The sequence below is a fragment of the Loxodonta africana genome, chromosome 12, assembly GCF_030014295.1.
Source record: "Loxodonta africana isolate mLoxAfr1 chromosome 12, mLoxAfr1.hap2, whole genome shotgun sequence".
In the NCBI taxonomy this organism is placed as follows: Eukaryota; Metazoa; Chordata; class Mammalia; order Proboscidea; family Elephantidae; genus Loxodonta; species Loxodonta africana.
In genome coordinates this window covers 78,326,639-78,354,113 of record NC_087353.1, presented here as the reverse complement: position 1 = coordinate 78,354,113, position 27,475 = coordinate 78,326,639, and the positions used below count along the sequence as shown (strand labels likewise).

The following is a 27,475-nucleotide window of genomic DNA, read 5'->3' as shown; positions in this document are numbered from 1 at the left end:
ATTCCCAAACTTTTCATGAATGTTGCTATATCTGAGTATGTACATCATTTAATTTTTTTTTAAATTAAGCATTTAATGTTAAAAAATTTTTAATCATTATTTCTATTTAATTTTAAAAACTCACTCGCTTTTTTGTTTTAAAGAATTTTTTAAAAGATGCATTGCTACTCTAATGAGCTAGTTTTTTATGAAATAAGTAACATTTAAAAAATACATTAACCCACGTTACCCCGTAAAATCATCTTGTATACCAAAAAATAATACATACACTTCATTTTGGGAAACTCCTGGGAAGGTTTTGGTGTCAGACAAACCTGGGTTCAATACAAACTCAAGCTATTTCTATCTCTATGATCTCAGGTGAGTAATTTAATCTCTTAATTTCCTTACCGTAAAATGGGAATAATAAAATACCTACTTCAGACTTTTGTTGTGAAGATAAAAGCATTTAAAGGATTAAGCATTGTACCTATCTTATAATGAAAAACCCATTGCTGTTGAGTTGATTCCAACTTATAGCGATCCTATAGGACAGAATAGAACTGCCCCATAGGGTTTCCAAGGCTGTAATCTTTACGGAAGCTGGCTGTCACATCTTTCCCTGAGAAGTGCCTTGTGGGTTTGAACTGCTGACCTTTCGCTTAGCAGCCGAGTGCTTAACTACTGGGCCACCAGGGCTCCTTATCTTATAATGAGCGCTTAGTAAATGAGAACTGTTATAATGGTAATATTCATAATTATTTATAGATATTCAGTAGAAGAGCTGGAACTAAAACTTAAGATCGATGTCTCTCAGCTCTGAGTTTCTTTCACCACATCCAGACAGGTCAAAATTCCTGGTTCCTTTGAGCCCACCCAGGGATGCTGAAAAAAAAAAAAAAAAAAGGCCTGATCCCTCACATCCGTGTTTCATTCAATGAACTTATAAATCCAGTCTCGGTTCCCTTCTGTCAACAGCTAAGTTTTCCGTGCAGTCTAAACAGCGTACAGCTTTTAAGGTGCTTGTGTCCATAAGCTGGCTGAGTTATTTTGCCAGTGTGTTAAATTAACCAAGTCACCAAGCAAGAATGTTTGCTCTAAACAAGGTGCTGGGGTAGGAAAAAGATGATCTTTAAGACAGCCTGCTCTGTGTGGTTGAGTTTCTCATCCATCTCCAAATTAGAGGAAAGGGGAAGAGACAGTGGCAGGGTAGGTGTGGTGACCAGAGCCTGCTGGTCTTTCTCTGAAATGAAATTTTCAGTTAGAAAATCCACCAGGATCCTCCTGGCACCGTGAAAGGCCCAACCAGCCCTACCCAACTCAAAGCTATGGGGTACAGCTGGGAGGGGGTTGGCTTGTTTCACTTTCAGGAAGTGAAGGGCCTCTACAGCTGTGCCCTCTAGGACAGTTTGAACAGGAGGACAGAGTGAGGGTGTCCCACAACAGGTCTGCTGAGTGCCTTTGGGAAGGTCCCAGAATCTATGCTCATATGACCTACCTCCTTCATCATGCTGGTGAGCTCCTTACAGGGGCCACTGTGGCACAGGGCTTGGAGGTGTTGGAGCAGGCTCTGGGCCTTCTGGATTTCTGCCAGGAGCTCATCCACGTCTTGGTTGGTATAGATCTGGGGAGGGTAGGAACAAGCAGTCATTCAGAAGTCACCTGGCTACTGGCAGTGGCCAAGGCAAGAAAGAACAGGAAGCAAAGTCAGTTCCCAAAGTTGTGTGGCAGACTGTTTGGGCCACATAAACTGGGGTCCATGTGCCAGAAAGAGTCTGAAAACCTGTTTGTTCCATTTGTACAGTATTGGCCTGCAGTGTTTTCTAAATGGAAAGATTTTTAACCTTAAAAATGCAAAGAGGAAGCAGCCTAAATGTCCATCAATAGATAAGTGGGTAAGCAAAGTGTGGTTTTGAAACACACATACATACAATGAAATATTAGTCATAAAGAAACATAAAGTCCTGATGCATGCTACAACATGGATGAATCTTGAAAACGTGAATGAAATAAGTCAATCACAAAAGGACAAATATTGCATGAAACCAAAGTTTATTAGTGGTTACCAGAGGTAGGAGGAAGAGAGAGGGGGGAGACTTTGATGAGGAGACACTGAGTTTTTGTTAATGGTAGTAGAATAATTTGGAAATGGATACTGATGATAGTTACACAACCTGATGAACATAATCAATGTCACTGAATTGTGCATGTATAAATGTTGAATTGGCAAATGTTTTGTTATATATATATTTTTAACACAATAAAACAATTTTCAATATTGACTCCATGTGTAACAGAATGAAACGTTGCCTGGTCATGCGCCATTTTCACAATAGTAGGAATTCTGGAAAGATGGCGACACAAACAAACCATTGTTCTGACTCTCCCCCACAAACACAGCAAGGAAATGGTGCTTGGCTCCAAGGAACTCTGAATCAGGGAGCAGAGGAAAGCAGCAGGGAACTGCAGAGAGGCAACAAATGACATATGGTAGGGAAATTGCTTCTGCCACCATCCCTGCCCTGCCCCCAGCCACGTAGGCCACTGGCTGCTGTGAACTGGGGTAGTGGCTCCTGAAAAAGAGCCTGCTTCCCTAACCATCACAGCCCCTTCCTGTACGAAGGGACAGGACCCTAAGCTTCTGCCCTAAAATCAACAAGGCAGACCTCCTTGGGGGTCCATTTGGAGTGTGTCAGCACCCCCCTCTCCCAGGCACTGTTGGCCGCAAACTCACTGTGAATTGCCACAGAAGGGCCTTGCTGTGGAGTCTGCTCTTATAGTCAACACTCTACCTGCTTCCCTGCACACTTCACAGTTCAGGCTAATGAAACCAACCCTAAAATCAACAAGGCAGACCTCCTTGGGGGTCCATTTGGAGTGTGTCAGCACCCCCCTCTCCCAGGCACTGTTGGCCGCAAACTCACTGTGAATTGCCACAGAAGGGCCTTGCTGTGGAGTCTGCTCTTATAGTCAACACTCTACCTGCTTCCCTGCACACTTCACAGTTCAGGCTAATGAAACCAACAGGACAGACCTCCTGGGGATCAGTTTGGGTGTGTGTGTTCCCCCTTACAGTCAGCATGGAGGACTGCTGACTGAGGCTACTGTGTGCTAGGAAGCAGGCATCTTGAGTTGAGGCTACACCCACAGCCAACATACTATGGGGTGGGCTCTGATAGCAAGAATCGACTTGATGGCACTGGTTTTTTTTTTTTTTTTTTTCTTCTGATAGCAACAAGGCAGACCTCCCTGAAGATCCATTCAGAATGTGACTAACCCTCCCTCAACTGGTAACTGCCAGCTGCTGGACTGATATGAACTCCTACAGAAGGTTCCATACAGTGGAATCAGTGGAGTCAGAAGGTTCCATACAATTAGGTGGGTGACCTAAGTGAAGACTGTTACTCCAACCACCACAGGGCCACTGGGGCTCTGAAACCAACAAGACAGATCTCTCAGAGGTCCTTCTGGGGAGTGTCAGCCCTTCCTCCTCCTGAAACAGGAAAATCTGTCTGTGTTTCCCCTGAATTCCAGCTCAGGTATAATCAGCCCCCACAGAGCAGGGAAGGAGGCCTCAGGAAAAAATGGAGGGCAACACCCAGCCCCACAGGGGGCTCACTGGGTGAGGGTTTTCTAATTAAAAAGATGATTGCAGAAATAGAGAAGGGAAGGGAGTAATAACCAGAGAGAGGGGACTGCACCCCCTGGTGATTAGATTGATTAATACATGATATCTCGTCAGAGTGGCAATGACCACTGTGGACAGAATGGTCACAGTGTGTTCTCTGGTGTGTTTGGGAGAGAATGAAAGTTGAAAAATGAGATCTGGAATTTCTGAATCCCAATTAAACCAGGGAGGGAGAAGGAGCTATCACAGAGGGGGAGAGGAAACAGTAACCAAAGGCTGAAGGCTCTGCCCACTTAAGAGTTTCTTGCAGAAAGTAGTGCAGGCAAAAACACCAACTACTGGGGAAAACAGAAAGTTAACACCCTTGAAAATTTCAGTGCCACAACAAAAAAACCACAAGACACGCAAAGAACAGAGTAATAATTGCCCATCCATATAAGCATGACAAAGGGTGAAAGTGCATCTAGGGATGACTGAATAATGAAAAAAATGGAAGAATATAATACAACAACATTAAACATAATTAAAGAACTAAGGGGAAGCAGACAAAGTGCTAAAAGAAATAAAACAATGCTAGAACAAAAGGAGGATCTAAAAAAAGAGATATTGCAACTGAAACGGACAATAACTAAAATAAGAAACTCAATAGAAGGGCTTACCAAAAGATTTAATCAGGCAGAAAAAAGAATCAGAGAATTAGAGGATAAGACAGCTAAAATTACAGACATTGAAGAGCAACAAGAATGGAGGCTCAAGAAGGCTGAGCACAGTTAAATGAAATTATGGGACAACAAGAAGAAACCTGATGTACGCATTATGAGAATTCCAGAAGGAGATGAGAGGGAGAAAGGGACAGGAAGAACATTTGAAGAAAAAATAACAGAAAATTCCCCCAAACTAATGAAGGATATCAAAGAGCCCCAAGCAGGATAAACCCTAAGAGATCTACACCAAGACACATCATAGTTAGGCTCACAAAAATTAAAAATAAAGAGAGAATCCTGAAAGCATCAAGAAAGAAGTGAATGGTCACATACAAAGGATCTCCAATAAGATTGAGTGACAATTTTCCCTCAGAAATATTGGAGGCCAGAAGGCAATGGAATGATATATTTAAAGTGCTGAATGAAAAAAACTAAGCCAAGACACAATACCCAGTGAAACTAACCTTCAAGAATGAGGGTGAAATTAAAACATTCTCAAACAGAAGCTGAGAGAGTTCATATGCACCTTACCAGCCCTACAAAAAATACTAATGGGAGTTCTGTAGATGGAAAGGAAAAGACACTAGAAAGTAATTCAATGCTGCACAGAAAAAGAAAGCTCCCTAATAAAGAGAAATGCATGGGCAAGTATAAGGGCTAGTAATAAGGTATTCACACTTGATAATTCTAAATGTTTAACCTTCATGTTTTTTTAATAAGAAATATATAAATGGAAAAGATAAAGTTATGTTACAGGTACATGAAATATAAAGATGTAATTAGTGAGAACAACAAAATGGGGGCTAGAGGAATGATATAGATACAGAATTTCTTTTATGTTACTGAAGTTAAGTTGGTACCTACTTACCCTAAAAACCTAGAATGCTATAATTGCAAGCTCTTAAATGTAATATTCATGGTAACCACTAAAAAAATATATTAAAAACATACACAAAAGGAAAGGAGAAGGGAACCAAACAGGTCTACTACAATAAACCAACAAAACACAAAAGCAAGAAGTACTAAAGGACAAAGACAAAGGAGGCTTAAGAAACACAGAAAACAAATAACAAAATGGCAGAAGCCACTCCTTACCAGTAATTACAGTGAACGTAAATGGACTAAATGCTCCAATAAAAAGGCAGAATGGCAAAATGGATAAAAAAAAAAAAGTGATCCAATTATATGCTGTTTATGAGAGACACACCTTAAAACCCAAGGACACAAATAGGTTGAAAGTGAAAGGATGGGAAAAAATATTCCACGAAAATAATAACCAAAAGAGAGCTGGGGTGGCAATCTTAATACAGACAAAGTAGACTTTGAGACAAAATCTGTCAGAATGTATAAAGATGGACATTATATAGTGATAAAAGGGTCAATTAATCAAGAATATTTAACAATCATAAATACATATGCACCCAACACTGAGGCACCTAAATGTATAAAATAAACACTGATAGAACTGAAGGCAGAAATTGATACTGTTACAATAATAGTTGGAGGCTTCAATACATCACTTTCAATGCTGAACAGCACATTTAGAAAGAAGAGCAACAAGGAAATGGAGGACCTGAATGACACCATAAACCAGCTAGACTTAAAGGACATATATAGAACACTCCACCCAACAACAGCACAATATACTTTCTACAGGATAGACCATATCTTAGGTCCCAAAGCCAATCCTGATAAATTCAAAAAGATTGAAACCATACAAAGTATTTTCTCTGACCGCAAGGGAGTGAAGCAAGAAATCAATAACAGAAAGAAATCTGGAAAATGTACAAGCATATGGAAATTAAACTATTAAACTACGAATGGATCAAGGAGGAAATCACAAATTTCTTAGAGTCAAATGAAAATGAAAGCACAACATACCAGAACTTATAGAATTCAGCAAAGGCAGTACTCAGAGGGAGACTTTTAGCAATAAATGCCTATATGAAATAGGAAGGAACTCAAATTAACATCTTAACTTGACAACTTGAAGAACTAGAAAGAGAAGAGCAAACTAAGCCTAAACCTATGGAAGAAAAGAAATAACAAAGACCAGAGCATAAATAAATAAAATTGAAAACAGAAAAAACAATAGAGAATCAATAAAACCAGAAGTTGGCTCTTTAAAATTGACAAATCTTTAGCTAAACTGACAAAGAAAAGAAAAGAATGCAAATAACCAAAATAAAAAATGAAAGAGAGGACAATACAACTGACCCAAAGAAAATAAAGAGAATTATGATAGAGTATTATGAACAACTGTATGGCAACAAACTGAGTAACCTAGAAGAAATGGACAAATTCTTAAACGCTCACAACCTACCCAAACTGACTCAAGAGGAAATAGAGAGTCTCAAGAGACCCAAGTGAAGAGATGGAATCAGTGATCAAAACCCTCCTCCCCCCACCAAAGGGGGCAAAAAAAAAAAAAAAAGTCTGGGACTAGACGACTTCACTGGGGAATTCTACCAAACATTTACAGAAGAATTGGCACCAATACTATTTAAACTCTTCCAAAAGATAGAGAAGGAATACTCCTTAATCTACTCTATGAAGCAAAAATAATGTGATACCCAAACCAGACAAAGACATCACAGGAAAAGAAAATGACAGGCCAATATCTCTTATGAATATAGATGCAAAAATCCTCAACAAAATACTACCAAACAGAATCCAACAGCATATTAAAAGAGTCACACATCATGATTCCAGGAACACTGGGATGGCTCAACATTACAAAATCAATCAATGTAATACACCACAGCAATAGAACAAAGGAAAAGATCCACATGATCATCTCAATGACGCATAAAAAACATTTGATAAAATCCAACGCTTCTTCTTGATGAAAACCCTAAAGAAGATTGGAATAGAAGGGAAATTCCTCATTACGATTCAAGGCATCTATGAAAAGCCAACCACCAACATTGTACTTAATGGGGAAATACTGAAAGCTTTCTCCTTGAATCAGGAACAAGACAAGGGTGCTCGCTCTCATCACTTCTACTCAATATTTTATTAGAAGTCCTAGTCAGAACATAAGGCAAGAAAAAGAAATAAAAGGTATTCAGGTTACACCAGAAGATAAAGTTGATAACCGGGGGCTCCTAAAATTTAAACACGCTCATCAAAAGACTTCACCAAAAGAGTAAAAAGAGAGCCTACAGGCTGGGAAAAAAAAATTTGCTGATAGAGCTGACAAGGGTCTAATTTCTATGAAAAACTTCAACACCTCAACAACAAAAAGACATGTAATCCAATTCAAAAACAGGTAAAGGATATGAGCAGACCCTTCACCAAAAAAGACATTCAGGCAGCTAACAGACAGATGAGGAAATGCTTGTGATCATTAGCCATTAGAGAAATGCAAATCAAAACTACAATGAGATACCATCTCGCCCCAATAAGTCTTACACTAATCAAAAAGACAGAAGATAATAAATGTTTGAGAGGTTGTGGGGAGACTGGGACTCTTATGCACTGCTAGAGGGAATGGAGAATGGTACCACTCCTATGGAAAATGATACGGCACCTCCTTAAAAAGCTAGAAATGGAAATACCATACAATCCAGCAATCCCACTCCTAGGAATGTAACCTAGAGAAATAAGAGCTGACACACAAACAGATGCATACCCATGTTCACTGCAGCATTATTCACAATAGCAAAAAGATGGAAACAACCTAAGTGTCCATCAACAGATGAAGGGATAAACAAATTATGGTACATACACACGATAGAATATTATGCAACTATAAAGAACAATGATAGATCAGAGAAACATTTCACAATATGGATGAATCTGAACGGCATTATGCTCAGTGAAATAAATCAATCACAAAAAGACAAGTATTGAACACGATCATTATTATAAAAACTCAAGAAAAGGTTTACACACAGAAAAAACAGTCTTTGATGGTTATGAGGGAGAGGAAATCACTGAAGAATAGACAAGTTAACTTTGGTCAAGTGAAAAATAACACACAGTATAGGGAAATCAGCATAAGTTGACCAAGGAAAAGTCATAGAAGCTTCCTAGACACATCCAAACACCTTGAGAGACCAAGTTACCGGGGCTGAGACCTGGGGATGATGGTCTTGGGGGACATCCAGGTCAATTGGCATAATATAGTTCATAAAGAAAATGTTCTACATCCTACTTTTGTGAGTAGTGTCTGGGGTCTTAAAAGCTTGTGAGTGGCCATCTAAGATACATCTGTTGGTCTCATCCTGTCCAGAGCCAAGGAGAATGAAGAAAACCAGACATAAGGAAAATATTAGACCAAAGAACTAAAGGACCACGTGAATCACAGCCTCCACCAGCTTGAGCCTAGAATAACTAGATGGTGCTCAGCTACCACCATTGACAGGGATGACAATAGAAGGCCCTGGACAGAGTGGGAGAAAAATGTAGACAAAATTCAAAATTTCAAAAAAAGGCCAGACTTACTGCTCTGACAGAGCTGGAGGAACCTCTGAGACTACGGCCCCCTGATACCCTGCTAACTTGGAACTGACGCCAGTACCAAAACCCACCTTTCACCAGAGATTAGACAGGCCTATAAAACAAACAGTAACACATGTGAGGAACATGCTTCTTAGCTCAATCAAGTATACCAGACCAAATGGGCAATTCCCGCCCAAAGGCAAGATAAGAAGGCAGGAAGGGACAAGAAAATTGGACGAATGGACACAGGGAACCTGGGGTGAAAAAGGGGAGAGTGCTGACACATTGTGGGGATTGCAGCCAATATCACAAAACTATTTGTGTATAAATTTTTGAATGAGAAACTAATTTGCACTGTAAACGTTCACCTAAAGCCCAACAAAATTAAAAAAGAAAAGGTATCCAGACTGGAAAAGAAGCAAAATTATTTCCATTTGTATATGTATGATCTTGTGTATAGAAAATCCCAGAGTCCACAAGAAAACTCTAGAGCTAACAGAGGAATTTAGCAAAGTTGCAGGGTACAAGGTCAATAAACAAAAATCACTTGAGTTTCTATACACCAGCAATGAGAAATATGAAAGGGAAATTAGGGAAATAATTCAATTTTCAATAGCATCTAAGAAAATAAAATACCTTGGAATAAATCTAACCAGGGATGTGAAAGACGTATACAATGAAAACTATAAAACACTGCTGAAAGAGATTCAAGGTTTAAATAAATGGAAAGATGTTCCACGTTTGTGGATTGGAAGACTTAATATTGTTAAGATGTCAATACTACCCACAGCAATGTATAGATTCAATGTAATCCCGATCAAAATTCCAACAGCCTTCTTTATGGAAACTGAAAAACCAATCCTCAAATTTATATGGAAGGGCAAGAGGCACCATATAACTAAAACAATGTTGAAAGAGAAGAAGAAAGTAGGAGGGTTCACACTTCCTGACTTTAAAAATATACTATACAGTTACAGTAATCAAAACAGCCTGGTACTGGTCTAACAATAGACACATAAACCAATGGAATAAAATTGGGAACCCAGAAATAAACCCACACATCTATGGTCAACTGATTTTTTACAAGGGTGCTAAGCCCATTCAATGGGGAGAGAATAGTCTTTTCAATAAATGGTGCTGGGAAAATTGGATTTCCACGTGCAGAAAAATGAAACAGGATCCATGCCTCACACCATACACAAAAATGAATTCAAAATGGTCTAAGGACCTAAATGTGAAAACTAAGATCATAAAATTCTTAGAAGTATCAGCAGGGGCAATGCTATCAGGTCTAGTTTTCAGCAACAAATTATCTAATACAATAGCAAAAGTACAAGCAAATGGGACCCTATAAAAATTAAAAGTTTTTGTTTATCAAAAGGCTTTACCAAAAAAGTGAACAGACAAGCTACCAACTGGAAGAATATCTTTAGAAACCATATACCTGACAAGAATCTAATAACCAAAATATATTAAAAACTTCGACAATTTAACCACAAAAAGACAAACAATCCAATCATAAAATGCACGAAGGACTTGAATAAACATTTCACCAAAGAGGACATTCAAATGGCCACCAAACATATGAAAAGATGCTCAGTGTCATTAGCCATCAGAGAGATGCAAATCAAAACCACAATGAGATACCATTTCACTCCTACTAGGACGGCTAAGAAAAACAGAAAACAACAAATGTTGGAGAGGATGTGGGGAAATTGGAACCCTTATCCATTGCTGGTGGGAAGACAAAATGGTACAACTGTTGTGGAAAGCAGTGTGGCTATTTCTCAAAAAACTAACAATAAAAACTATCATATGACCAGGACTCCTAGGTATATACCCAAAAGACTTGGAAGCAGAGACTCAAAAAAAGACTTGTATACCAATGTTCATTGCAGCACTATTCACAATAGCCAAAAGGTGGAAACAACCTAAATGTCCACCAGCAGATCAAAGGATAAACAAAATGTGGTACATACATACAATGGAATACTACTCAGCCAGTAGGAGAAATGAAGTCTTGATATATGTGACAGGATGGATGGAGCTTGAAGACATTATGCTGAGTGAAATACGTCAATCACAAAATGACAAATATTGTATGACCTCATTTATATAAAAACGACAAGAAAAGCCAAATGAACAGAGACCAAAGTTTATTAGTGGTTACCAGGCTCAGGAGGGAGTAGGAAAAGGAGGATTAACAGTGATGGAAAAATCTCATTGATTAAGGGTAAGGCTGCACAGCCAATTATTGTAACTGCTGGCAATAAGTTTCTCACCTGTAAAAAGTTGAATTGGCAAAAGTTGTGTGATAGATATATTTACAATGACAAAAAAAAAAAAGTAGCTGTTGAGGCTGCTTATGTATAATCAAACACCTCCTGGGATTTGGTTCCTTGGCTTGGAGGTTTAGGGTCATGATTTCATGAGACATCCCAGTTAATTGGCCTAATGACGTGTTCAGGGCTCCTGTTCTACCTCCTAGTTTGCTGTGTAGTACCTGAGGTCTTAAAAGCTTGCAAGCAGCCATCCAAGACACAATAATTGGTCTCTATTTGCTTGGAACAACAGAGGAAGAAAGAGAGTCAAGAATAGGAGGAGGATATGAAATGCGCGGCTAATTGCCTCCAGGAACAACTACCTCTTTTGCCATGAGACCAGAAGAACTGGGTGGTGCCTGGCTACTATTACTGAACATTTCAATCAAAGATTCCACAGAAGAACCCTGATCAAAAAAGGAAGAATGCAAAACAGAATTTCAAATTCTCACAGACTTTAGACTTTCTGGAGCCATGGAGGCTGGATGAACCCCCAAAACTATTGCCCTGAGATAATCTTTAAGCCTTAAATAAAAACTACCCCTCAAAGTCATCTTAAAACAGAACAATAGTTTAGCTTAACTAGTAAATAACATGGGCCTTGAGTATTATGCTCTTTTAAGAACTATTTATATGGGATCAAATTGACAACAGCAACTCAAAAGATTAGATAGGAAACTTAGTGGGCAGTGAGTTTATGTGAACATATCGAAAACATTATGCTAAGTTAAAGAAGCCAGACAGCAAAGTACACATATAGTAATGATTCCATTTATAGGAAATGTCCGGAATAGGTAAATCCATAGAGAAAGACAGCAGACTGGTGGTTGCCAGGGGTTGGGGAAAGGGAGGAAAAGGGATGATTGTTTAATGGATATGGGGCTTTGTTTTGGGGTAATGGAAGTGTTTTAGAACCAGATGGAGGTGGTATTTGTACAACCTTGTGAAAGTATTAAATGCCACCAAACTGTTCACTTTAAAATGGTTAATTTATGGTTAGGTGAATTTCACCTCAAAAAATGTAAAGAAAAAAATTTAAATCCTTATTTCTGGCTCTTACTGAAAAATCAGAAGACTTGGCAACACTGGGATCGCATTCTAACAGCAACAGTCGACAGGAGCTGAGTAGCAGCTGCCCCGTTTAGATGGGGAAGTGCTTTCCAGTTTACCATGGTCCCTGCCACTCTGGGTTGTCCCCCATCAGAGATCACTTATAATTTTCTGTCATCCTTGCATTGTTGTTTCCTCATATTAAAGAAGAAACTGAAAGACTCTTTGTAACCACATCTTCATTAAGAGTGGAAAACATTAGATAAGTCAAGAGGACCACAGGTCTTAACAGTAACACAAAAGATTAGATAGGAAACTTAGGGGGCAGCGAGTTTATCTTAATGGGAAGGGGACAACTTGGAAAAGGAGGGTGAGAATATACGCACAACTCGAAGAATGTAATCAGTACCACTGAATTGTACATGTAGACATTGCTGAGTTGGTGTATGTTCTGTTGTGCATACCCTCAATGACAAAAATAAGTTATTTTAAAAAAAAAAAAGAATCACAGGTCTTAAGATAAAATATTTCTTAAATTGGCCAGCTCCATTCATTTCTTTTGCCTTCCTAGACGCTAAAGTCTTCCATTCCTACAAACAGAATCTGGACAATGAGATAACAAGAAGGGGCCGCCCAAGGAAAATGTTGGCTGACCTTGGCTCCCTGGGGTGAAATGCTAACATTTGTGACACTTGAATGTACTTGTGGGATGCAAATATTAATTTATTTATGGCTATTAATGACTAGTCAGCAAGGCACAGCCTGTTAGCTGATTAGGTACTTAAAAAAATTTTTTTTATTTTGGTGAACTATATATTAAAAAAATGTTGCCAATTCAACTATTTTTACACATACAATTCAGTAACATTAATTAGGTTCACCACACTGTGCCACTGTCACCACTATCCATTCCCCAATTTTTTCAACATCCTTAACACAAATTCAGTTCCCCTCAAGCGATAGATCCCCATTTCCCTCTCCCACCTACCTCTGGTAACCATGATTAAACTTTGGTCCTATTCCTTTGTCTATTCTAAATATTTCATATAAGTGGGATCATACCCCACTTTTGTGTCTGACTTACTCACTTAGCATAATGTTTTTAAGGTGCATTTGTGTTGTAAGCATGTGTTATAACTCCATTTCTCTTTATGGCAGAATAATATTTCATTGTAAGGATATACCACATTTTGTTTATCCATTCATCTCTGGGTAAACATTGGGTTGTTTCCACCATTTGGCTATGGTGAATAATGCTTCAGTGAACATTGGTGTAGATGACTGGATTCTTAATCTGCCACATGGAACTACACACATGTTTGCTAATCGTTACCTCCATGTGGACATGTGATGGATGATATTTAGTTATTAATCAGGACAATGACACTAATGGATGCATTGGTACCAGACTGATTGTTCATTCATTCTGCCCTGCTAGGCATCCCCTGCAGTGGCAGAGGTCTGTCTAGGAGAGAGAATACAAGCAATTGTTTCAACTTAGTGCTTTAGTGGGGGCAGAGGTGTCAGGGAGGGCTATGCTAATGGCCATTGAATAATGAATGATTCAGGGTTCTACTGGCTAAGGGTTTAAAAAGCATCTGGACTTGCAGGCATGCAATCAACTCATCACACATGACCCCCAAAAGATTTCTTGTGACTTGTATATTGTCCCTCTTCTTCCCATATATTCATATTTTTAATGTGGTAGAAATACATAGAACAAAACATTTGCCAATTCAACAATGCTTACATATATAATTCAGTGACGCTGATTACCTTCATCGTGTTGTACAATCGTCACAAAGACCCCTTTCCAAATTATTCCACCATCTTTAACAGAAAGTCGGTGCCAGCTAAGCAACCTACATATTCATTTTAACTTGATTTTACCTAGTAAACCCTACTGAGTATGAGGGGGAAAGGGGAAGTAAGCATGTAGCATGATCTGTCCTGGCCCAGATCTGCCTAGGTACAACTTGGAGGCAGGCAGGGAGGGAAGGAGAGGTACCATCTGTAGAAGGGCTTACCTCTGTCTCTGGGCTGTAGCAGTGGTAGTAGCCCCCAATAGCCTCTGCGAGGTTCTTTAGGACAGCCTGCAGGGATGGTGACAGGGTCAGCCTTCGCTAGGACAACGCCAATGCCCTAACAAACTTTCTCCTTGACTCAACCTCCCAACAATCCAGTGCTTCCCATTTGACCAAAGGGAAAGCTAAGTGCAGGGAGAGGGAGAGGCAGAGGAGAGGAGGGAGATACGTGCTCTGGTTCACAGCCTGGAGCCCTGTCCAGGAATGGAGTGTCAAAGGCTGGTCCAATTCATGATCACCAAATCTGAGGGAAACCTCGGAGAACCTGGGATACTCACAAGGGGCAACTGATTGTTGCATTTGTAACTGATGGTATGGATGATGACATCCCTTCCCATGGTGGACTGCTGGATGTAGTCGGACAGGATTTCAGAGGACTGATCTGGGCTGGGGAGAAGAGGAAGAAGAGAACGGGGGACCTCAGGTCAAATCAGTTTGAGAACATTCCAGAGTAAAATGGTGATTCTCAGGGGTAGCAGTCAAATCTAACTAACCATATGAGTCCCAGGCTACCCATGTAAGATACTGGGGTTTATCCTGCCCTGGCTTCCCTCCCCCAGGCGCTGCTTCCTCCCCAACATCTGTGGATGGGTGGCCTGTGCAGGTGACGCATCTCTCAAGCATGTGTGAAGAAGAGTCATATTCAATGACCTTTTCTCAAACAGTGATTTGGTTCTTTGATCCCTTTGTCTATCACCACTTAGGAAAGGAGACCTACCAGCTTCTCATTATGATCACCAGAGAATTCAGGCCTTTTATAGTGAAGATTTTCTTCAGGGCTTGTAGCACATTGGTACCTCCTTCAGGCTGTAGTTTCTTCACCCAGTGTTTGAGTTCCTGGAGGCTGGGAAGATAATAATGGAGGCAACAACAGCAACCTAACCTATAGTCCTCTTTCTAGGTGCCAGGCCCAGTACAAATGTTAGTTCATTTAAGCCTAACAGTAACTCTTTGAGAAGGGTACCACTATTCCTCTCTTGAGATGAAGACCTCTACCTGTCGGTGAGTTTGTCATACTGTGGTACCTTGCTTGTTGCTGTAATGCTGGAAGCTATGCCACTGGTATTTCAAATACCAGTAGGGTTACCCATGGTGGACAGGTTTCAGCAGAGCTTCCAGACTAAGGCACATTAGGAAGAAAAGCCTGGTGACCTACTTCTGAAAATCAGTCAATGAAAACCCTATGGATCACAATAGTGCTGCATCAGACTCCTTGTTTTGGGCATGTCATCAAGAGAGATCACTTGCTAGAGGAGGACATCATGCTTGGCACAGCGAGGGCAAGGGAGACCCTGGGTGAGATGGATTGGCACAATAGCTGCAATGATGGACTTGAACATGCTGGTGATTGTGAAGATGACAGAGGTCTGGGCAATGTTTTGCTCTGTTGTACATGGATTGGAGTCAACTCAACAGCAGCTAACAACAACAGAGATGTGGAAACTGAGGCTCAGAGGTAGGTGACTTGCCCAAGGTCATATTGCAAGTAACCGGTAAAACTGAGATTTCAACACAGGTCTGACTCTACAACCTAAGCTTGTAGCCACTCTGCTATTTGAGAGTCTGGGGCTGAGTGCCCCCTTTCCCATCCCCACACACAGCTCTCCTAGAGGCAGACCTCAGCCCGGAGCATGGAGTTAATCCCCTAGCCCTACAAGGGCTCTAAGAGTAGGCGCTGTGCAGCTACTTCCCCAGTAGAATGGGATGCATCTCACTGGTGAGAGGGAAAATGACTTGACCCGGTGCTTTCTTTGTTCAATTCATTGCATGGTGCTAACAAGAGAGTCCTGCTCTTTTCACTTCTCTTTCGGTGTGACAAAAAGGGAAATCTCAGCTTGGTGCTAATAAGTCTTTATTATAACTGTAAAGTCTCTCTTTTAAACAGAGGACAACGCAGTACCTAACACATGGTTGGTGATCAAGAATGTTCTCCCTTAAGGACAGCGTAGCAGGGGAGGGGGTTTGGGGACCATGGTTTCAGGGGATATTTAAGTCAATTGGCATAATAAAATCTATTAAGAAAACATTCTACATCCCACTTTGGAGAGTGGGATCTGGGGTCTTAAATGCTAGCAAGCAGCCCTCTAAGATGCATCAGTTAGTCTCAACCCACGTGGAGCAAAGAAGAATGAAGAACACCAAAGACACAAGTGATTATGAGCCCAAGAGACAGAAAGGGCCACATAAACCAGAGACTACATCAGCCTGACACCAGAAGAAGTAGATGGTGCCTGGCTACAACTGATGACTGCGCTGATAGTGAACACAACAGAGAACCCCTGAGGGAGCAAGAGAGCAGTGGAGTGCAGACCTCAAATTCTCGTAAAAAGACCAGATTTAATGGCCTGACTGAGACTAGAAGAACCCTGGGGTCATGGTTCCCAGACCTTCTATTAGCCCAAGACAGAAACTATTCCTAAAGCCAACTCTTCAGACAGGGATTGGACTGGAGTATGGGGTAGAAAATGATACTGGTGAAGAGTGAGCTTCTTGGATCAAGCAGACACATGAGACCATGTAGGCAGCTCCTATCTGGATGGGAGATGAGAAGGCAGAGGGGGTCAGAAGCTGGCAGAATGGACCCAAAAATGGAGAGTGGAGGGAAGGAGTGTGCTGTCTCATTAGGGGGAGAGCAATTAGAAGTATATAGCACGGTGTATATAAATTTTTGTATGAGAAACTGACTTGATTTGTAAACTTTCACTTAAAGCACAATAAAAATTAAAAAACAACAAAAAAGAATGTTCTCCCTTCACACAAAGGAAATTTCTACTAACCGGTATAAGTAAGAAACCTCTTGCACTCCCCCCTATAAACTAGTCCCCAAACAAAGGAATAGTTAAACGCGTTATAGTACATCCATGCAATGGAAATCTATGTAGCCATTAAAAATAAAGAAGTTGTTGTTGTTAGTTGCTGTCAAGTCAGCCCCCAACTTATGGTGACCCCATGCACAACAGAACAAAATGCTGCCTGATCCTGTGCCATCCCCATGATCGGTTGTGGATTGGACCATTGTGATCCATAGGGTTTTCATTAGATTTTTGGAAGTAGATTGCCAGGCCTTTCTTCCTAGTCCATCTTAGTCTGGAAGCTTCGCTGAACCTCTTCAACATCACAGCAACACGGGAGCCTCCACTGACAAATGGGTGGTGGCTGTGCATGACGTGCAATGGCCGAGAATTGAACCTGGGTCTCCCGCATGGAAAGCAAAAATGCTACCACTGTATCATCATGCCTCCATAATAGTGAGGTAGCTATGTATATATAAAAAATATAGAGAACGATATTCAAGATCTACTGTCAGGTGAAAGAGACAAGGTGCAGAACAGTGTTATGTGCTTCTGTTTATGTTTAAATAAAAGAGGATAAGCACATAGCTGCGTGTTTGCGCATAGACTGTCTCTGGAAGCGGATCTAAGACACTGTTATTGTTGGTCACCTCTGAGAGGCGAGATTGGGAGTCTGGGGTCGGAGGGGAACTCACTTGCCATCATTTATTCTTCTGTACTGCTTTGATTTAAAAAAAAAAAATGACCATGTGTTATTTTCATAATAATACAGCTGTCCTTTGCTAGTTGAATAGAAATGGTGTCCCGTGGATGTTTTGCCTTTCATTTTGTGGATGGTTCGCGAGGGTGAACATTTTCCAAAAGGTGTTGGCTACCTATGTTTCCCCTTTTGTGAACTATCTCTGTATCTATTGGGATCTTGGGGTTTGAGCTTTATTCATACAACAAGGACACTAACATTTAGGCAAGAAAATGAACAAATAAACATCCTTGCAGAGGCAGGTAGGCGGGGTGGCCACTCACGTGGAGGTGCTGACTTCCACTGGGTCTGGCCAGAGGGCCCTGGTGGTGGTGCTGAAAGAGAGGACGTACAGCTTCTCCTTGTGGCTCAGCTGCTCATCAATAAGTCTCTGCCAGACAAAAGGACTGCACTGCTCCCAGAGCCAGAGGGAAATGAGGAGCCTGGCTTCCCCTCTCTTGCTTTGGCTGGACCCTGAGGGCCTGAGTGTGAGCTATGCAGAAAACGGGGCTGCTTGAGTTTAGCACCCCAAAGATGACATCTGCTTTCTGCCCATTGTGTCTCCCAGCTAGGGACCGGTGGTATGTGCACACTAGCTGCTCGTCCCAGCTTGTTCCATGACTGTGTGTCTGGTGGGAGTGGGGCATGGGTCTTCTGACCACCCTGACTGTGTCCTCATTCACTTCCATTGGCTGACAACTCAAGTTCTCTCCTGGAGCAGCACCTTACGGCTGCTGCACCCTGGATCTTGGGGTATGGGTGCAATGAGGGTCTTAGCTGGCCATCTCAGCATGCACTACGGCTGCATCCTTGGAACTTAATTGCAGCACCCAGGGAGGGAGGACAGAGGTGGGGGGCAGTGATTTCTCTCCTAGGTATATGATCTGGGGATGGAGTAATGGGAGTGATGGGTGTGACAGCAGACTGACACTCCCAAGCAGTAGCTGATGAGTAGCCAACAGTAAAGATAACTCCTCCCCCTTCTTTCTGGCCAGCTGGAAATTTCACCTGCATGCCACTAACATGAGTCTTGCCCTCGCTAATATTAGACCCATTGGTGGACTTTTGGAAACTTGGTTTTGTGGCCTTGTCATGAAGGGGAACTTGAACTGACAAAGTCCTGTTCCCTGACACAGGCTGAGACCAGGGACAGGGAACAAGCCTGGGTGAGTGGTTCATATTGAGCTTTATAAAGGGTCCTTGAACAGGCTATTGCTGCTATGGTCCACACGCAAAGCTCTAGGGGTTCCCATAAGAAAACAGCCCCTCCATGTTACTTCACAGAGACTACAGAAGCCGGGCTTTGTATGCCCTGGCACTTTATTTATTTATTTATGCTCTGGGCACTTTACTGCTCCAACTCCTTTCATCGGACGGCAACCCTATGAGGTGCCATTCCCATTTACAGAGGAGGTAGCTAAGGCACAGAGGGATTAGGTAACACGGTCACACAGCCCAAAAATGGTGGAGGTGGCTGGGATTCGACTCCAGCACCTGACTCCAGAGTTCTTCGCTTCCCTCTCATGGACTCAGACTGCCAATACTGTCTCCTTCAGGGACAAGCCAAAGAAACTAGAATAGCTCCTCCCTCTAGAAAAGGCCAGGAAGCCCCATTCTAAGGTATGCTGCAGCCAGTCTCCAACTGAGTCCCGCCTTCACATCCTCTTTCCAGGGAACTGTGGGCCCCTGAGGCACGTTCTAGTTGGTAGGTACTGCTATGGTGAGAATACTAGAAGTTCACACTGCAGCTGATAACTTCTGTGGTTGAGTCTCTCACAGCTCAACACACTTCTTTAGCTGTAGGTGCTAATTAATTGTGAACTGTTCTTTATAAGACATATTTTGCACTTGCTGTGACAAAATAACAAAGCCCTGTAGCAAGCTCCCCAAGAGGAGAGGAGGGGTGACTCCAGGTACTTCTCTGTGCCTGACTTACCATGAGGTCGTTTTGGAGCTCTTCTTTCTGAGGACCACTGTTGACCACTGACGAATCAATGAGGATGCCGACTCTGGCTCCCTTGATGAGGCCAAATGCCTAAAACCAAACAGAGCATTCTGAAAGAGCAAGCAAAAACGTTTGCGCTTCTCTTAAACCTTTCGCTAAGCAGCTCCCAGAGAGACAGAGGTGCAAACATTCTCACCTCAACAAGAAGAAGCAGATGGAAGCCCCATTTTATAAGGAAAAAGCAAAACCCAATATCTTGACTTTAGCTCTGGGCATTATCTTCTCCTAATTTGTGCCAGCCTCGTATTTAAACTTCGTCTCCTCTAATATTTATCATCCACTCTGATAAAGGTAACACACATTCATTATAGAAAAGTTGGCAACAATAGAAAAGCATCCTTTGTAGGATATAACGTTTGATATCTGATTACATTGGCTTATCTCATTTAATTTCTTTATATTCTTTCTTATGGTCTGCCTACTTTACCAATCAAAGGCAGATGTGTTAAGCTTGCTGGCAGCAATGGTATTGCTGTGAGTGTCATTACATTTCTAACAGCTATTGTTTCCCGTGTACCAATGTTGTTTCATTCCACACATAAGTGTTCATCCTGTTATAGCTGCATCCTGAGATGGAACTTTCATTCATGTGAAATTGATAGTTCTCTCGGGGCAGTAGGTTCCATGTGATGCTTTTCGCTTTATATCTTGCTTTAATGGACACCTAGTTTTCCTGTTCAATTCACTTTTGATTGAAAAACTACAGAAGTGTTTCTCTATGCCACACTTTGTACTGGGCACTTTACTGGTCAGACTTCTTTCATCCCATAGCAACCAATCTCAGACATGACTATCTTACATCTTCTCGTCTTTCCTCATGCCTCCAACAATTCCTTTTCTGCATGCTTAGCAAATAATTTGGCCTCCAATCTCACTGAGCAACCAGAAGAGAATTTTTTTGTTTGTTTATTTTAATTTTCCCACTGCAGAATCTACCAGCCTCCATGCCCCTGTGCCTACACACTTTGTCTTTTTTAAGTTACATAGGCTCAACCACCTAAAACCAACTCTTTGACTCTCTTATCCTTCTTGCCTAATGTCATGGATTGAATTATGTCCCCCCAAAAATGTGTGTATCAACTTGGTTAGGCCATGATTCCCAGTATTCTGTGGTTGTCCTCCATTTTGTGATAGTAATTTTATGTTAGAGAGGATTAGGGTGGGATTGTAACACCCTTACCAGGTCACATCCCTGATCCAATGTAAAGGGAGTTTCCCTGGGGCATGGCCTGCACCACTTTTTATCTCTCAAAAGATAAAAGGAAAAGGAAGTAAGCAGAGAGTTGGGAACCTCATACCACCAAGAAAGCAGCGCCTGGAGCAGAGCATGTCCTTTGGACCCGCGGTCCCTGCTTCAGAAGCTCCTCGACCAGGTGAAGATTGAGGACAAGGATCTTCCTCCAGAGCCAACAGAAAGAGAAAGCCTTCCCCTGGAGCTGACGCCCTGCATTTGGACTTATAGCCTACTTGACTGTGAGAGAGTAAACTTGTCTTTGTTAAAGCCATCCACTTACGGTATTTCTATTATAGCAGGTCTAGATGACTAATCATCCCTTCTCCTGGATCATCAGTTTCTCTTTATCTATTGTATTATTTCCATCACCACACAAATAGGCTATAATATCACCCATCTTCAGAAAGAAATAAACCTTTCAAGACCCCACTTCTCCCTCCTGCTACCACCTCATTTTTCTGCTTCCTGTTATAGCACCACTTCCTTCCCTCTCATTTTCTCTGGGACCCACTCAAATTAGGCTCTCACATCGCCACTCCTCTGAAACCACACTTTTCACAGTGATAAATGACCAGGAGTCTCTCTTGACAAACTCAATGGTCAAATCTAAATTCTCAATTTTCTCAAACGTTGAGCAGCATATGACACAGTTTCACTGTCAAGAATTCAACAACTGGAAACATTTAGTGCACTTGGCTTTCAGGATACTGCGTTCTCTTTCCTTTGCTTCCACCTCACTTGTCAGTCCTTCTTAACCTTCTTTGCTAGACAGACCCTCCTTCTCATCCCAAACTCTAAATATCGCAGTGCCCAAGGACCTTGCTGCTGAAGGTGTGGTCCATGGGCCAACAGCATCAGCATCACCTAGGAACTTGTTAGAAATGCAGAATCTTGGGTTCTACCCTAGACTTACTTCCCTAGTAGAGTACATATTTTTAACAAGACCACCAGGTGATTTGGTGGCAGACTACAGTTTGGGAAGCACTGGGCTAGGGCTCTATCTTCCACTCTCTTGTTTATCTACACTAGGGCTTTCTCTACACTTCAGCACTATTAAAATTGTGAACCAGGTATTTCTTTGTTGCATGGGGCTGTCCTTTGTATTGTAGGATGTTTAGCAGCATCCTTGTCCTCTATCAACTATATGTCAGTAGCACCCCCACCCCCAGTTGTGACAATAAAAAAAGCCTCCAGATACATTGTCAAATGTTCCTTGATGGACATAACTGTCCCTGGTTGAGAACCACTGTCCTGCACTTGCTCCCTAAATGATCTCATACATTCTCATGGCTTTAAATACCATCTGTATGCTGATGGGAAACCCTGGTGGCATAGTGGTTAAATGCTATGGCTGCTAACCAAAAAGTCGGCAGTTTGAATCTACCAGGTGCTCCTTGGAAACTCTATGGGACAGTTCTACTCTGTCCAGTAGGGTCACTACGAGTCGGAATCAACTCCATGGCAACGGGTTATGGGTATGCTGATGATTATCCAAGTTTCTGCTCCAGGCAGAGCTCTCTTTGAGTTCTAGACATGTACATCCAATCGCCTGCTCAATGTCTTTGTTTGGGTGTCTAATATGTCTCTCAGATTTTATATGTTAAAAACAAGACCTCTTGGTTTTCATCCTCAAGCCTGTTCCTCCCTCAGTTTCCTCATCTCATGGCTTTAAGCATTCACCCAGGCACTCTGACCAAAAACCTATCTAATCCATCCACACCTGAATCAAAGCATTTCTCATCCCATCACTGGAGCACTTGAATCTAAACCACCATCATTCTCACCTCACCTGGTCTTCCCATTTCCACCTTTGCCCTCTACTGTCACTTCACACAACAGCCAGAGTGATCTTTTTGAAACATAAACTGGAGCATGTCACTCTCCTGCTTAAAACCCTTACCTTTGGAATAAAATCCAAACCCTGCCAGGGCCTCATTGATCTGAACCTGCCCAGCTTTCTAATCTCATTCCTGTGCTCTACACATTGCTCACTCTGTGTTTGACATCCTGGCCTGCTTGCTGCTTCTGAAAAATGTCAAGCTTGTTCTTATCTCAGGGCCTTTGCATTTGCTGTTTACTCTGCCTGGAACATTCTGGAATAGATCTCTCCATGGTTTACTCTCTCATTTCCTTTAGGCGTCTGCTCAAATGTCTTCTCCTCAGAGAAGTTTTCCTTGGTCCTTCTATCTAAACAGCCCTCTTTCTATCCTACACTCTATTCCCCTACCCTGCTTTATTTTTCTTTATAGCACTATCACTAACTGACCTTGCATATTAATTGTTAATTTATTCATTGTCTGCCCTTCTCCACTGAACTGTAAACTCCATGAAGGAGAACCTTCGTACTGGTCAGATTTGCATGCCCAACCCTAGAAGACTGCCTGATACGAAGTATCACCCAATAAATATTTGTTGAATTAATGAGGTCTTTTCTTTTTTTTTTTTTTTCCTAGGACACTGACAATTCAGGGGCCAGGAGTTGTTCAAATTTAGAGTCAGTTTTATTCCTTTTAAATTTAAAAGAAAAGAAAAGAAATTGCCATTAGAGGTTTTGTAATTGAAAACATGTTGTTGTTAGGTGCCTTAGAGTCAATTCCAACACACAGCAACCTTACAGGACAGTAGGACTGCCCCATAGGGTTTCCAAGGAGCTGCTGGTGGATTCGAACTTCTAACCTGTTGGTTAGCAGCCATAGCTCTTAACCACTAGCACTGAAATTCTAGAAATGTATCCCATAGAAATAAGTGAACAAGTACATCAGAGGGAATTGGAGCCCAGTGATGCCAGAGAAGCCCAGAAGCACACATAAAGGTGAAACACCAGGATTTCTAAATGTTGGCAACTCACTTGTAAAGAAAATGTCGCTGTAACCAGAATTGGCCTGCATGCCACTAGTTTGTAGCCCCTGCGATAGCTGATTTGCATTTGATCACGATTTTACCCTTGGGGTGTGAGGAAAATGATTAAGCAAACTTTCAAGGAAACTTATGTCCAGATGATCAATCTTAGTCTCATAAATCAGCTATAGAGACAGAAACCCAGAGAAGTGAGCCCTCTTGCCTGTGGCCTTACTGACAGAGCAATCTGGAACTCTCTCCAGTCAGGGCTTATCAATCACTCAGGCTGCCTCAGCATTCAGAGGCCTGATGATTTAATTATGGGCCATTGATTCCCTGGGATCTAATCTGGGCTTGTTTCATGGTTCCCTGTATCTCCATCAGAAAGGGTGGGGGGAGGAGTGGGAAGCACCTATCTATCCCCGCCACAGGGCGATGGGGATGGGTAGGTGAAAACAACATTCCCTGAATTAATGTTTTCTGGGTATCTGAGGATTTTATCCCTCTGGGTTCTTCCAAAGAGCCCTGGTGGTGAAGTGATTAAGTGCTTGGCTGCTAACAAAATGGTCGGCACTTGGAACCCACCAGCTGTTCTGAGGGAAAAAGATGTGGCAGTCGGCTTCTGTGAAGATTACAGCCTTGGAAACTCTATGGGGCAGTTCTGCTCTGTCCTATAGGGTTGCTATGAGTCAGAACTGACTCCACAGCAATGGGTTAATGGGTGGGGTTCTCTCTGCCTGTGTTACCACGTGAAACCGGGGCGGGGGGGACGGGGTGCCACAGCTGAAAACAATGCATCTGCTATGGAGTCTAAGAAAGCGAAGGAGGTTCTGGATCTGAGATGTAGACTACACCCCAGAAACGGTCAGGACAGGCAGCCTCAGTACTATGACATCACCTACTGGTCTTGTGTAGAAGTGGCAGATGGGAGTGGGGAGCATGAATTTCAGCATCTGCCCGCCCCAGGGTTTAAAACAAGAGTTGAGGATAACTTAAGGGTGAAGGCAAATAGTGAGCCAGAGAAGTATCAGTTGGAGGAAAATAAGCTAAAGCAAATAAGAAAGAAAATCGAAGGTTAATTTGCCCATGATCACTATTCTACTCTTAGGGTTTGAGGAAAACGTTTAATCAAATTTTCTGGGAAAGTTATGTTCAGAAGGTCATTATGGCTCTGAGATTAAATAGTCTAGTGGACATTTGCTGTTTTCACCTGTCCAGGATCCATTTCCCCTTTTCAGTAACAACACAATGGTTTTCATGTACAACCATCTGTTTCCCTTTCCCAGTCCATGAGGTTTAGGTTCGGTTTACCCAGTCTCCCCCCACTTCTCCCATCCCTGCTTTTCCCATGGTGAGCACTAGTTCCAGTCTTAGACAGTTAGTATAGCTCCTCTCCTTGGCTGTGGTGACTGATGTAAATTGGCCAATAAGAGTCAATCTCAAGGTTTGGATGGATGTTCTGGGACAGGAAAGTAAGGTCCCTTTCCACTGGAGTTATCTAACTGGTGACAAGTAAGCTTAGAGCTGCTGGTGACCACCTTACCAAGCCTGAGGAGAGACTTCCTAAGAATAAAACCAAATGAGAGGAAACAGTAGAGGGTCAGCCAAAAAAAGGAAGACCCTCAACGAGATGGATTGACACAGTGACTGCAACAATGGGCTTAAGCACAGCAAGCAACAATTGTGAGGATGGCGCAGGACCGGGCTGTGTTTCGTTCTGTTGTGCATGGGGTCGCTATGAGTAGGAACAGACCAGGCAGCATCTAACAACAACAACAGAGGAAACAGAACTCAGAGACAAGGAGAAATGATGACATCATTTGAGCATCTGGATACAGCTGTGCCTGAGCTTTTCATTCCTGAGGGTCAGAAATTCCTTTTTTAGGTTAAACCAATTTAAGTTGGGGTCTATCATTTGCAACGGAAAGAGTTCTAAGTAATACAGATGGAATGAGTGAAAGAGGGCAAAGAACGAAATCTATGTTGGTTACCTTCTTGCTGTTTTCAGTAAGCCACTGAATTCTCTGTTGATAGAGTTCGATAGCTCTGCCAAAACATCAGATATACTTGTCACCCGAGGTCAGCTTCATCAGTGAGCCACAGCCACTTAACGTACACGGAAGGAAGGTGCGGATGGCATTTTTTTTGAAATGTGTCTAAAGCACTCAAGATAATATAACGCAAATCTAGCAAAGATAATATGACTATTAGTTTGCCAGGGCACCAGGTACAAGACTGAGGGAATTGTGAAAGGGTTCAAGAGTGTAGATGCTGCTGTTTTGGCGATGTAATCAATGTACATTATAACCGGCTCCGGTTTGTTGGAATGAGGGGTAGGCTGCTAAGTGAGTGTAGGTCTGTGCAGGATAGGGGAGTGCTTTCTCATGTGGAAGGTGGAAGAACACTCTTACACTTGCTCACATCTGTGTCTCCTCAGATGAGACTATTTCCAGTCTCTTGGAAAACTGGTCCTGAAGCTACAGTCGAGGCATTTCAGCAGAAACGTCTCAGTAGAATGATTAATAAAAAACTTAGTTTCTGAAAAGTTGCCAGGGGAACTTTTTTTTTTAACTTCTTTTTAAAAAATATTTATTTATTTTTTGTTGTTGAGAATATACACAGTGAAACATACATCAATTCAACAGTTTCTACACGAACAATTCAACGAAATTGATTACATTCTTGGAGTCTGTGCAACCATTCTCACCCTCCTTCTCTGAGTTGTTCCTCCCCCATTAACATAAACTCACTGCCCCATAAGGCTCCTACCTAATCTTCTGAGTTGCTGTTGTCACTTCGATCCCATACAGATAGTTCTTAAAAGAGCACAATGCTCAAGGCAGACATTCTTTACTATTTAAGCTAAACTCATGTTTGGTTTTAAGACTCCAGGGGATATTTTTGGTTTAAGGTAGCCAGGGGAACTTCTTGAATTTCCGTTATTGCAAACCACTCCAATGGCTGGTTGGAGATTAGCACACAACAGGTGCTCAAGGTAAGGATTTGGTCACTCGAATTTAATTGAATCACTCTCACTGAGGGCAGGTGGGATTTGGGGACCTAGAGAGGAGCAAGTAAGGCCTTTGGATGTGAAATGATGGGTGTGGATGATGGGTAGGGTTATAACGGATACATGTGGGTAAACAGAGCTAAGAGTATGAGCTTTGTAATGAGATATGCTTGTGTTTGAAATTCAGCTCTGCCATTTATGAGCTGTGTGTCCTTGGACAAATGCGGTAAGGTCTCTGGGCCCCAGTTTCATCATCTCCAACACGAAGATAATAACAGGACTCTAAATCAATTCACCAAAAATCAATTTACTGAAAGCCAATTCTCTGAAAATCAGTTTTCCTAATGACCAATTAACAGAATAGACTTGAACATTCTGCTCCGGAATCAAAATGAATACTAACCAACCAAAACTTCACAGAAATCTTTAAAACTGGTTAAACGGTCCGACCTCATAAAAATTGCTGCAAAATTTATTGTTAAAATGTTTTGATAAATTTGGAAACTTGGTCATTAGGTGAATGGTTATTTAGCAGCTGACTTGTGGTGAACTGGCCTGAAAATACTACTATACTTCAAGTTGTTGTGAGGATTAAAAAAGATAATGCATACAGCCTTTAGCAGAATTCCTGACACAGTAATAAAT

At 41.7% G+C, this 27,475-nt stretch overlaps 1 protein-coding gene across 20 annotated transcripts in view; it reads right to left on the bottom strand.

Annotated features, from left to right (window-relative positions):
- The window catches only part of VWA3A (von Willebrand factor A domain containing 3A), an 85,963-nt gene that overhangs the window by 28,596 nt on the left and 29,892 nt on the right, over positions 1-27,475 (bottom strand). For 18 of the 20 annotated variants that reach the window (XR_010323646.1, XR_010323647.1, XR_010323648.1 and 15 more), the window contains 7 exons: positions 25,812-25,866; positions 19,680-19,778; positions 18,028-18,134; positions 14,931-15,056; positions 14,491-14,599; positions 14,156-14,221; positions 1,478-1,603 (listed from right to left, as the gene is read on the bottom strand). Coding sequence is in view for 17 of the 20 variants with exons in the window: in XM_064295665.1 (XP_064151735.1) it covers positions 1,478-1,603; positions 14,156-14,221; positions 14,491-14,599; positions 14,931-15,056; positions 18,028-18,134; positions 19,680-19,778; positions 25,812-25,866 (688 nt within the window). In the remaining 3 variants the exon portion in view is untranslated. The remainder of the gene's footprint in view (positions 1-1,477; positions 1,604-14,155; positions 14,222-14,490; positions 14,600-14,930; positions 15,057-18,027; positions 18,135-19,679; positions 19,779-25,811; positions 25,867-27,475) is intronic. The other 2 variants (XM_064295678.1, XM_064295674.1) reach the window with 2 other exon arrangements.